At 37.5% G+C, this 13,434-nt stretch overlaps 1 protein-coding gene across 5 annotated transcripts in view; it reads left to right on the top strand.

The window, feature by feature from the left end:
• Positions 1–468: 468 nt before the first annotated feature.
• Positions 469–13,434, top strand: part of NCAPD3 (non-SMC condensin II complex subunit D3) — a 61,854-nt gene continuing 48,888 nt past the window's right edge. For 4 of the 5 annotated variants that reach the window (XR_013992521.1, XR_013992522.1, XM_081037722.1 and 1 more), the window contains exons 1-3: positions 530–692; positions 4,202–4,356; positions 6,945–7,107. Coding sequence is in view for 3 of the 5 variants with exons in the window: in XM_081037722.1 (XP_080893848.1) it covers positions 629–692; positions 4,202–4,356; positions 6,945–7,107 (382 nt within the window). In the remaining 2 variants the exon portion in view is untranslated. Of the gene's footprint in view, positions 693–4,201; positions 4,357–6,944; positions 7,108–13,434 lie in introns of all 5 variants that reach the window. The other variant, XM_081037720.1, reaches the window with a different exon arrangement.

Here is a 13,434-nt window from a genome sequence, read left to right as displayed (position 1 = left end):
AGAAGGGCGGCCAGTCTTTCCCTTAGTTGACGTGGTAGTGACGGCTTCTTTCCAGAGTCAGGGCCCACGCATCCCGTGAGATTAAACAATCTGCATATGTTCTTTCTGAATGCTCCCCCCCTGCTTTTCCTTTATTGTTTGAGTTCAATAAACGTTAGTCTACCATTCACATTCGGATGTGTACAACGTTCGATTGCTGTTTGACGGAGTAAAGGTAACCTTTTGACACGCACGCGAAATGTCACTTGACAAGGGGCAAAGGTGACAATTATTACAGGAAGTCTGTCTCAAATTCCCTTTACAGAATCCTCCTATTTAAGAAACACGAGACGGCGACGGCGCTATTACAATTTAACTTACTACTTAACCCCGACTTTAAACGGAAAGCTAAAAACAATCCACCTCATGGAACCTTGGCTTGGTCTACAGCCTTTAGCCCGCCCCATTCTTTGCGCATGCGGCAGAAGACCCTGCCGATTGGTTAATGGAATGAAACCGGCTGGGTGCGATGATTGGTCGGTGGGAAGTTGTACATGTTGTGACTGGTTCGCAGGCGCGACTCGGTGCGCGCGCGGGAGCGAGCTTTGAAAGTTGACCACAGCGGAGGCGAGCAGGTTTCTGTGTGATCATGGTGGCGCTGCCGGGCCTGGGGAGCGGCCTGCAGCCCTGGTGCCCGTTGGATCTCAGGCCGGGTGAGGAAACGAGGCCTCGAGTCTCGGGGAGGCAGGGCTGCGGCGCTTTTGCGCCTGCGATGCTCTGAAGCCTGGGCCTGGGGCGGGGATGGCGATGGGGGTGGGGTGCTCGACTCTCAGCGAGGTCTGTGCACCCCAGGACGTTGGCGAGCCGGGTCTGGAATGAGGGCTCAACCCAGGAAAGTAACGTTAAAAAAAGACCTTGTGTTGCCCGATATCTTTCACTTCTTTTGCATGTTTTCTTCGCCTTCCTCTTATTCTGCAAATCTACACACCTTTACCAGCATCACTTGAAAACACAAATGGGACCTGTCAGGTCTTTAAACCTTTAACGTTTCCCCCTTTGTTTCCTTAATAAATGACCAAATCGTTGGCCCGCTGTATAAGAGCCTTCACCATTCTCGGCAGTCTTTTCCATGAGCATAATCGTTGGGGTCAGAGATAGTGGGATTGGCCTCTAAACTCCAGCGCTTAGCACCCAAGGCAAGTTGCTCAGTCTTGCCAAACCTTCGTTTCCTTATCTGTCAAATGAGGACTGTAATGCCTACCTCACGGGGGTTTGTGAACATCGATACAGTACCTGGTATATCGTAACTGCTATGTAAACACAAATAGTAACTCTCACCCTTCACGTTTAATCTCTGCTGTCACTGTTTTGTTAGTTTCCAAACAGGTTACACTTTCTTAACCTTGGTGCTTTGTCATGCAGTTTTCTCTGTCTGGGATGCACTTCTCTGCATTTTTTTCCCCTGGTAAACTACCACGTTTAAGTCAAAATGAAGAATTATCGTTCCCACCTTTGTCGTCCTTCCCACCTCTGTCCCTACTGCTTCCCAAGTAATATTTTCTATTATGCTTTCTAGTGTTTTACATACCTATTACTGTTTTAACAATCATCCATTGTAAAAATAGTAATAGCTATTGTTTATAGAATTTGTTGATTTCCTGACAGCAGGTCTTTTCTTTTTTTCATTGGGACTTGGTAGTTGTGATCCAGAAATGAGATCAGAAGTACTGGTGTGCATTTAAAATATGTGTATAAAATAAGTGGGAGAATGTAGGAGAGGCAGGAAAAGATACAAGAACATTTTTAGGATGAAGATTGTTAGGAGAATGAGTAGGAAAGAGAGTGAATGGTTAACTAAAGTATGTTAAACAGTCAGTTCCATGGAAAGATTTCTTCCAAGCTATGTTGTCCTGTACCCTGTCCCTTTGAGTCCCAAGACCTACCATCCTTAATCTGAGTCCTTTTTTTTACGTTTTTGAGTTGAGAACCACCTGTTGCTTTCTTCTACTTAAAATAATGTGCAGTTCTCTCTGTTCCTAGGATTTTAACGGACTTGCAAAATTATATCTCATGGGCTTCTTTCTCTTCTTTCAGTCTTGCAAAGGCAGGTAAAATTAACCAAAGAGTGCTGAAAGAAGGGCATAGGAGTGTCACAAAGGGGTGGAAATGAGTATCTTGGGCATCTGGAGAGTTAATTTGTAAGAGAAAGGAGCTATTTTACACAATTGTTTTGTAGCCACAGCAAGTACAGTGGCTTTTTTTGAGCACTTCCTCTCCCAGAATTGATCGATTTTTTTTCTGCAGGGAGAACTCCCACGTATCTTTGGGATTTTCACTGTCTTGAATTAAACGTTTATTTAATAAGAATTTATTTCATTACCACAAGATATTAAACCTGGTATTTGGATAGTCTGTGGTCCTCAAACTATGTTACCACTGAACAATTGTGATTGTGACCTGGTCTGCTGCTCAAAGGTTGGCAGTCTTTCCAGTTCACAGAAATAATGACATTAGTGTATAGAATTTCTCATCTTTAAGCTTTTATTCCACAAGTTTTAGGACCAGGATGCTAAGTACTTTCATAAAGAGTGAAATAGAAGTACCTGTTTCTTTTCCCTTTTTGTTTTCTCTGCCAATGCCCTTCATTCTAACCCATCTCCTATGTCCTAGTAAATCTTTTTTTTTTTTTTTTTTTAAGGAGGGTGCAGCTCACAGTGGCCCGTGCAGGGATTGAACCAGCAACCTTGGTGTTATTAGCGCCATGCTCTAACCAACGGAGCAATCCGGCACCCACTAGTATATCTTTCCCGTAGAACACTCTCCTTGTGATATTGATAGGTGTTTCCTATTATCTACATCTTATAAATGAGGTAGTAAGGCTCACAAATGTTAGAAGTGATATGACTAAAGATATACAGATGATTTTAGAAAGAGGATTAGAAATCACGGCATTACTGCCTTCCAAATTAAATTTGATAGTACTGACAGTACTGGAACTATTGTAAGCAAAGCCAAGATAAGGAGTGAGATGCCTTGGCTGCATCTATAATAGGCATTAAAACATTACTGGAAATAATAGAGAGACACAATTTTATTTTTCAGATCTTCTTTCAGACAGCATATTTTATATCTTTGGAAGGAATGCTCTGGAAAGCCACTTGAGATACAGAGTGAGACTCTCTCCTACCAGGTCAAGTTCAAGTGCAAAAGATGACAGGCAACTTGTATTCTAAGGAAGATGGATCTAGTTAACTGCAGGCTTTTCATTTGCTGAGTACAGTGTAATGTCCAGAACCGTGAAAGAAAGGTTGAAGCCTACCATCTCTGGATATTCTTTATCCATACCCTGCCCGTGTTTTCTAAATCAGTGCTGAACAAAATTTAAAGAGTATTAATTTAAAAGAGCACCTGATTAATAATGTCTGAGATATCCACACATTTTCAGCTGGTCCTACTTTTAGATTTTAGAGATAGCAACAAAAATATTGAGGAAAAATAGGTAAAAATGTGTGAGAAGGTTTAGAGCCAAGAGAGATTGGCAAGGAATCCAGCTAGAATGCTGCATTAATAATATCACATTCTCTTAACATACATGTTTCACCCCCTGTGGAGAATTTTTATAAAAATTTATTGAACGAAACTGATGACATATACCATGGAGTAAGATCTCAAATGCTCCTGAGAGTCTTAACATGCATTCTTTCCATCAGTGTATTTTGAAATCACTGAGTATTTCTGTGAATGTGAATCTGGCTGGTCTCCTCTAGTTTAAACTTCTTGGGATAATTGTGTCTTTTTTTTTTTTTTTTTTACATGTTGCATTATTCTCCAAGGGCCCAGTAAAGTATTTTATTTGGGTTTATTAACTTAATTATGAGATTTTCACAAAGGGACATCTGGGGCAATCTTTGATTAACCTGTTTCTTCAAATTGCTCATTAAGTGTTTTGAAGTATCATTCCCCAAAACTGTTTTATGTAAAAAGTGTTTTCCTTCTTGATATTTTTAGATGACCAACTTAATAACCAGATGTCAGTTATAATTTTTTTAAAATGGTTTTTTAACCTTTTCTGCTTTCCTTTAATTATGCTTCACCTGTATTATATCATTAAATGTGAGTTGTGACCAATAAACTTTTCTCTTGAATGTACCTAGAGTCTAAAGATTATTGGTTTTATACTTGTTATAGAGCACTTATTGATTTAATTCCATTTTCCCACTAGAATGGGTGGACACAGTTTGGGAACTGGACTTCACAGAGACTGAACCTTTGGATCCCAGCATAGAAGCAGAAATTGTAGAGACTGGATTGGATGCATTCACAAAACTCTATGAAAGTCTTTTCTGCTTTGCTGTTGAAGAACATGGATCTACAGAGGTAAAAAAAAAGGAAAAAATAAATAAAAGAAAATCAAGCTAGCCATCTTTAGGTGTTAGAAGTAGATTAAAGTCATTAACATGTAAAGCTTAGCCTTTTTAGTACACAGTTCATAAAGAGTACAAGAAGAGTAGCATAAAGAATGTGGTTCATTTATTGGAATATCCTAATAGCTTTCCTCCGGAAGATTTCAAGTATTAATCTGTAATTTTTTTCAAGGCATGCCAATTTTTTACAACAGCAAATTAGAGGAAAAGAGTAAAGGCCAAAACAAAACCAGATAAACAAAATATGAAAGAAGGCCAAAGAAAATGCAGTAGTAATTCATGCATGCCTTAACTTGAGAAAATCTGGTATTATTACACTGAGAAGTGGTTAGTTGAATTAAAATTGGAACAAAGGGTTCCTTTAAATATTGATTTCTATCTTGCGTGCTTATTAATATTTAGATCATTAACTGCTTTTCAACAAAAACTGAAGAGCTAGGTACCAGAATAAAAATACTTAGGTATTAACATCTCTGAAATATTTCAATTATAAATTGCACATAGATGTTCAAAAATTAAATCATCTAGTTAAAACATTCATTAAGCATTATGCTAAATACTGCATTAAGTACCTTAGAAGATAAAGTGATGATTAAAATACAGAGCCTCTCCCTATGTCAGGGACCATCCCAGTGAGGGAGAGTGAAGAATTAAGCATGTGCTCTTACAGCTCCTACTCCCATTTCACTGGTCAAAATAGGTCCAGAGACCACATTCAGCTGCAGGGGGCTGGAGAAGCTGAGGGCCACCATGACTCTAGGAGGAGAGCTGGAAATACTTGGTGAACCGCATTGTAAAAACTGCTGTAAGAGAAGTGTAGTACCATCTGATAGGGGTATGGAAAAGGGAGCATGGTAAGATTGGGAAGGTTCCAGAAAGAAAGTAGCCTCTGGCAAGTCTTCACAAATGGTAGAATCTTGACCAGCAGAAATTAGGGTCTGAGGGCATTCCTAGGGAAGAAACAACAGGGGCTATGTAGAGAAGGCTGAGAGAATCGTGAGTGATGTAGCGTAAACGGCATATAGAATTTTAAGAATGTGTTGGAACACTGAACAAATCTGTAAGCTAAATCTGTAAAGTGCTCAATTGATTGGGTGCAGGGTGTAAGAGAAAGGAAAATGTGAACGGTCAAATTTCAAAGCTAGGAGGAGGATATTTTTAGAAGAAGTGTAGGGAATAAGAGAGAAAGCAAGGTCAAGTAGAAAAAGGAGGAGTTCAGCTTTAGGCTTTTGAATGTGAGTGTCTGCGCAGAGATCCTTAGGAAGCTGTAACTGGTGGTTGGAAACATGGATTGAAAGACCAGGAGAGAAGTTACAATCAACCAACTAGCTGGGAGAGTCCTCTGAATCAAGGTGATGGTCGAATTGCAGAGATGCCTGAGATCTGTGAGGGGGAGGAGACACAGGACAATTCAGAAAGCTGGTTGAAGGACACCTGAGGAGAAGCGATCAGAAGTGTGGGGAGTGCTGACACAAAGGCTAGGAAGTGGCCCAGGGATCCAATGCAGTAGAGGTGATAAGCAGGTGTCCTGAGACAGGACAGCCCTGAGACCAAGGCATTTGGGGCAGAGGTGATTGGATTGTCATTGGCAACTTCCTGGGTTACAGTTACAGGCAATTATAGGAGCTGAAGTGGTGTTAGGAATGAGGATGTTAGGAATGAGGATGTATTAAGGCAGGGGGTGATTTCTTCCAGAAGTCTCACGGTAAAGGAAAAGAGTGCTTAATGATTCTAAATGGTCCCTTCCGTAAGTGGCTTGTGCTAGGGAGTGTGGCTAACCCAAGGCATTACCTATGCTTTGCCTGTCCATTACCATTCCCTGTCCCTTACCATTACTTTCCCTGTCTTTTCAGCGGATCAGGAAGTACAAGGTCTGATTGTTTCTCTAAAGTACACCAGGGTAAACCATATTTAATTCCTGCTATGTTTGGTTTATAGAAATAAGCCATTTCTTCTTCATGTGTTTAATAGGAGAAAGCATGGAACAACTACAAAAGTAATAAAATTGTGGTTTATATTCTAGGGTTTATTTCCTTTCTCACCTAGGCTACTTCTGAAATCAATTGAGGGAGAAACAGTCAGGTATTTTCCTTTCCTGCTTCCATTGCTCATAGAACATTTAAATTTAAATAAATTGCTCTGATTTCCTCAACTAGGAATTAGAGCGACTGATGAATTTGGGTACATTTAACGTAGATGGAGGGGTAACTTGTCTGAGTAGTCACTCATATAGGGTATCCAAAAGTCTTAGTGTAATTTTTAGCTATAATAATTTCAGAAATATATATGCTTGAAACTTACCAAAAATGTTTTTAAGTTTAATTATTTAAATGTCTTATATACTTATTTATCTTTGTAATTTTGAATAATACACGTTTAATTTTTTGTTTTAGTCCCTTTGGAGTTGGCAGACATTTATAATTAGGTGTCAAGCTGGTCTATTCCCTTTTTATAAGGCACTAAGTACTTACCAAAATCAAATAATCGGAGATTTTTCCATTTCTGTAATCATTGGCTTTTGTGATTTACCCCCTCCCCCAGAGCATTTGGACCTTCTTCGCTGAGAACAATATTTCTCACAGTGCACTGGTGGCATTGTTCTATCATTTTGTTCAAACAGTCCATAAGAAAAACGTCAGTGTACAATATCGAGAATATGGCCTTCATGCTGCTGGGCTTTATTTTCTGCTATTAGAAATTCCAGGTATGTGGATTTGATAGGATAGAACACATCTTTTGTCATTTAATAATTGTGTACATTGTTTTGAGCTCTTATACTTTGTTTCCTCACTTATGAAATGGAGCAGTGGTAACCCCTCTCATAGAGTTGCTCTGACTTTAAATGAGAATAAGTCTATGAAGTACACACAAAAGTGTTCCAGAATTGTCTTTCCCGTTTTTAAGTGTGTTTGTTTTCTGATATGCTGTGTTGATAACCTAGTGCAAATAATCGGAGAGGGTCAATGCTGGAGGGGGAATGTTCCCAAGCTAACAAGAGTTCCACTCCCACCCAACCCCACCTAGTATAAAATTCTAATATTCCCCTCTCTTCTGACTCCCCGTTCAGACTGAGAACAATTGCTATGGGGAGTCATTGTGTTACAGCTCTCCTACTATATGGTGTGGAAAAACAGGTTGAAACCGTTCCCATCAGGAAAGCATGAGAGTAGCATGAGAAAGTAATGCCTGATGAAGGAAAGCATGGGAAAGGAATCTATTTGTGAGCACTTCCACTTCCCTTATTATCAGAGCACTTAAGTGGCTGTTCCTCCTGTGAGCAGTGAAGGAGTTCCTTCTTCTTCCTACCCTAACCCAAGGCAAAAGAGAGCTGAATACAGGGGGGGATGTAGGTGGAGAGCCCAAAGGTCATATGGAAAAGAAAATCAACAGGGTTAATCAGCTTTGTTGCTTGTCATTGTGTACATAAATGCTTTTGCAATAAATGTTAAGGATTTATTCCCTATGATTTGGGAATTGGAAAAAGTATACATGAAGCCTTGAACATTCATTTGTATTATTGTTAATGCTCCCATAATGACTTTTGAAATAAATTCCCAAAAAACTTAGTTGCTAAGCAACATCTCAGTTGTCACTGGGCTCTCTCAGAAAAGTGGCGATTTTAGATCTTCTGTTGTTAGAGTCCATTCCTTCTGATTAAGGTTGAGATTCATGCCAGAGTGAAGAGGTGGCTGTCATGGAGCTTTCCAGCAAGTCATGTTCTTCCCAATTACCTTCTGTTTTTAAATGTTTCTGGATTATGATTGGGATGCCATGGATACTTAATATTTATCATAGTATATTCTTTTTTGTCTAGATTATTTTGGTTATTCTGGGTCCCTTGCATTTCCATATGACTTTTAGGATTTACATGTCAATTTCTGGGGGGGAAATGCTGGTATTTTGATAGGGATTGCTTTGAATCTGTATTTCAGTTTGGAGAATATTGACATTTTAACAACATTTTTTCCAATCTATGAACATAGGATGTCTTTCCATTTATTTAGGTTTTTAATTTGTTTCGATGATATTTTGTAGTTTTCAGTGTACAACTCTTATACTTCTTTGGTTAAATGTATTCCTAAGTATTTCATTCTTCTTGATACTATTGTAGATGAAATTGTTTTCCTAATTTCATTTTCAGATTATTTACTTTTAGTGTATAGAAGAACTACAATTGATATTTGATTATTGATCTTGTACTCTGCAAATGAGTACCCTTACTGAACTCATGTATTTCTAGTAGGATTTTCTGTATGTAACATCATGTCATCTGTGAATAGATATAATTTTACTTCTTCTTTTCCAATCTGGGTGCCTTTTATTTCTTTTTTGTGCCTAATTGCCTCCAGTACAATGCTGAATAGAGGCAGGGAGGTGGGCATCTGTTCCTGATCTCAGGAGGAAAGCTTTGACTTCTTTTGTTAAGTATAATGTTCGCTGTGGATGTTTGAATATGGTCTTTATCAGGGTTATTATTACTAGTTTGTTGCATGTTTTATTATGAAAGGGTGTTGAATTTTGTCATTTGCTTTTCTGCATCTATGAGGTGATCATGTGGTTTTTGTTCTATATTCTCATAATATTGATTGATTTTCATATGTTACACCAATTTTGCATGACCTTGGTTAGGTGTATAGTGTTGCAGGTGTTAGTTTCCTAATATTTTATTGAAGATTTTTGCATTTATCATCGTATGGGATATTTATAAGGGGTATTCTTTTTTTGAGATGTCTATCTGGTTTTGGTTTCAGGGTAATTAATACCAGTTTCATAGAATGAGTTGGGTAGTGTTTTTGCCTCTTCTATATTTGGAAGTTTGTGAAGAATTGATTGTTTTTCTTCCTTAAGTTTTTAGTAGTAAAGGGGACCAAAGTTTTGCCACCCTGAAACTGCCTTTTGGGATATTGGTTTTAAGCTGATTATTAGGAGACAAAAAACTCAGAAAGAACCCTTGACTCTCCCTCTTCTTACCTTAGAGATACAGTTGGAAAGGCCTACCCCAAGAAGGCAATCTTAGAAGCTCACCTTAGCAGCCTAATTTGAATTAAGTATGGTAAATAGGAGGGCTTCAGGCAGGGGCCTGTTAGCTATTAGCTAGATACCCCATGTACCATTGTTTCTGAGTTGCCTAGCAAGAATTTGCCTGCCCTTTGTGTTCCCCTCTTCCTTAGCGACCTATAAAGCGCCCATTGTCACTCTTGAAATCTAAGTCGGTCCCCCCTTTTTTCCTTTGTCCATAATATCATATAAGCAAGGCAACTGTCTTTGGAATTTTCATGCATATGTGAATCTAATACATGTGTACATGTATTAAAATTTTATTTTTTCCTGTTAATCTGTCTCTGTTAATTTGATTATTCGCCCAGCTAGAAGAACTTGGAGGCGGGAGGGAAAGTACAAATTTTTTTTAGCCTCCACAGTAGAATTCACTAGTGAAGCCAGTGAAAACTGGAGTTTTTTTTGAAAGAAGTTTTTTGTTTATACAATCTGTAGTGATATGTCCTGATTAGTGCCTCATGTTGGTAATTTATATTTCTTTTTTCCCCCTTCATCAGTCTACATAGAGGTTTATTAATTTTATTGATCATTTCAAAGAACCCACTTTTGATATTAATTATACTCTATTGTTAGTCCATTTCTTTTTTTTTTTTTAAGATTTTATTGGGGAAGGAGAACAGGACTTTATTGGGGAACAGTGTGTGCTTCCAGGGCTTTTTTCCAAGTCAAGTTGTCCTTTCAATCTTAGTTGTGGAGGGCACAGTTCAGCTCCAGGTCCAGTTGCTGTTGTTAGTTGCAGGGAGCGCAGCCCACCATCCCTTGTAGGAGTCGAACCGGCAACCTTCTATTTGAGAGCCCGCACTCAACCAACTGAGCCATCTGGCACTGGACTATGTGGGTATCGAACTGGCAGCTTTCAGCATTAGGAGCACGGGGCTCCAACCGCCTGAGCCACTGGGCCCGCCCCCTGTTTGCCCATTTCTTATGTCAAAGATTTTGATCTTATCACTATTATTGTCTTCTTTCTTACTTTGAGTTTAATGTTCTAACTTCCTGAGGCGGATGCATAGATCTCTGTTCTTACATACTTTTCTTTGTTTCTAATATAAGTAATCTTACAAATTTCCCTCTATGTACTGCTTATCTGCATCCCACAAATTTTGATGATTTGTTTTCATTATCATTCAAGCCAAAGCAATTTTCTAATTTTTCTTGTTATTTCTTCTTATACTTGAGTTATTTAGTATAGGTTGGTACAAAAGTAATTTCAGTTTTCGCAATTTTTAACCTTTCATACCACATGTACTTTTGCACCAACCCAATAGTACATTTAATTTTGAAATATTTGAGAACTTTTGTGAAATCTTATTGTGATTGATTTCTATCTTAATTATGTTGAGATTAGAGCACATACTTTCAAATTACTGAGGGTTTTGTTTGTTTCTTAATGGCTCAGCATAGAGCCTGACTGTGTAAATCTTCTATTTGTATTCTGCCTTTGGTGGATCTAGTATTCTGTATATGTCAGTTATTTCAAGTTGGTTACTGGGGTTGTTCAAGTCTTTTATATCCTTCAGAATATTGTTTATTCTATCAGATAGAGAGGAATGTTGAGATCTCCAAGTATAATTGTGAATTTGTCTATTTTTCCTTTCTATTCTCTTAGTTTTAACTTAAGGTATTTTGAAAATCTGAGAGATACAAACATTTATAATTGCATGTCTTCTTGATGGATTGACCTTTTGGTATCATGTTCCTCTATATCTGGTTGTATTCCTTGCCCTGAAGTCTACTTTGATATTAAGATAGCCATTCTAGTTATCTTATGATTTGTCCTTGGTTGGTATATCCTTTCCCATGCTTTTATTTTTAACTTATGTACGTGTTTACGTTTAAAGAATATGTTTTAGACTTCTTATCATTAGGTCATTCTTTTCATCCACTGTGATAATATCCACTGTGTACCTTTTTATTAGGATGTTTATACAGTTCAGATTACACTAAATGTAATTATCAATATGGTTGGGTTTCTGCCATCTTGCTATTTATTTTCTATTTGTCCTATCTTTTTTTTGTTTTGTCCTATTTTTTACCTCTTTTGCCTATTTTCGGATTGTGTATTTTTTTTAGTATCTCATGTTATCTCCTCTTTTGGCTTATTAAGTACACTTCTTTGCATGCACATGTGTATATGTGTATGTTTTAAGAGCTTGCCTTCGATATAAAATAAGCAGTCTATCTTCAGATAATGTTCTACAATTTGTAGATAATATAAGAACCTTAAAACAATATACTTTCTCCCTCTTCTTCTTTGTAGTATTGTAGTTATACATGTTATAAACCCCATAATTCACTGTCAATATTTATCTTTGAGTTATCTTTTAAAGAATTTTTTAAAAAACAAAACAAAAAGAACCACATTTTTTTTATATTTAAAAGATTTCATTTCACATAGTTTTCCTAAAGTCCGAAGCACTTTTTTTGACATTCTTGTGGTGCAGGTCTGCTGGCCATTAACTCTCTTGGATTTTGAGTGTATGAACATGTCTTTATTATGCCTTCAAGACAGTGTTATTTCATTGTCTTCTGGTTTACATCAATTTCTACTGAGAGGTCTGCATGATTCTTCTTACTGTTCGTCTGTTTTGTGTCTTTTTGGGGGGAAGGAAGAGTCTGGCTACTTTAAAGAATTTCACTATTACTTTGTTTCCGCCATTTGATTAGATTATCTACACCTCCGTGTGATTTTCTTTGTGTTTCTCTTGGTTGGCTTCCTTGAGCTTCGGGGATCAGTGGATTTAATGGGTTTTAACAAATTTGGAGTTTTTTTCAGTTACTATTACTTCAAATATTTTCTTCCCTTCCTTTTTTCTGGGACTCCAATTACTCATGGTAGATTGCTTAATATTTTCCCGTAGGTCACTGAGTCTTAATTTCTTTGTTTATGTGTTTCTACTGTTTGTTCATTTACCTTTGTTTCTATAATTTCTAATCCGCTGTTAAGCCCATCCAATAAAATTTTCTTTTTCAGATCAAGAAGTTATATTTGGTTCTTTAAAAATAAATGTTCATTTCTCTTTTTGTTTTCTCTTAATTTGCTTATTTTGCTTTTAATTCTTGAACTTATAATATGTGCCCTAGGGTTGTTTCCTGCTAGTTCCATTACCTCTGTGTTTCTCAGACTGTTTCAATTGATTGATTCTTCTTCTCATGATGGGGCACATTTTCCTATTTCTTAGCATGTTCAGTACTTTTTTATTGGATGGTGGACATTTTGAAGGTTAAGTCATTGAGTGTCTTGATTTTGTTATTTTCCTTTAAATGGTGTTTAAGTATGTTTTAATAGTCAACTATTGGTGGATTAACTTGATCCTTTTGTGGCTTGTTTTAGTGCATGTTTAAAGTAGCTTTTACCATAGAGCTAGTTTAGCCCTGATACTAAGGTGTGTTTCTTTTGGAAGTCTCTACTGAATGCTTCAGGTAGTTAACAAGTTCTCTCCACTCTGGCTGGTCAGAACTCAAATGTCTCAGGCCTGTGTGAGTTCTAAAAATTATTCATCTTGTAATTCCTTGGAAATTGTTCTTTTCCCACCTTTATGGAGTTTTACCCCATGCATGGCATAGCTTATAATTAACCATATGCAGATTTCTGGCGCTCTTTTTCTATTTAGCTTCCTGTTCTCCAGTACTCTGCTTCCTATATTGCAGATACCCCTGCCTTCCAACTCTCATTTCTGTAGTCTCAACTTAGTAAGACCATACATAATAATGTGGTTGGGTTCACTGTTTTTCTGCTGCTGTCCAGAAATTGCCTCAAAACACAAAAATTGGGGCAATTTTAGGGCTTTCTTCATTTGTTTCCCTATCTCAGGGATTTTATTTCTATGCCTCTTGGTCCATATCTTAAAATGATTGTTTTGTAAATATTTGTCCAGTTTTATACTTGTTTACCATAGGAAACCATAGGAAAACAAGTATAAAACCAGTTACTTCCTCGTGGCCAAATACGGAAATCTTGTGTTTATTTTGATCA

The sequence above is a fragment of the Rhinolophus hipposideros genome (assembly GCF_964194185.1).
Source record: "Rhinolophus hipposideros genome assembly, chromosome: 24".
Lineage (NCBI taxonomy): Eukaryota > Metazoa > Chordata > Mammalia > Chiroptera > Rhinolophidae > Rhinolophus > Rhinolophus hipposideros.
Note: the sequence above shows the minus strand (reverse complement) of the source record. Positions and strands in the feature narration are given on the sequence as shown.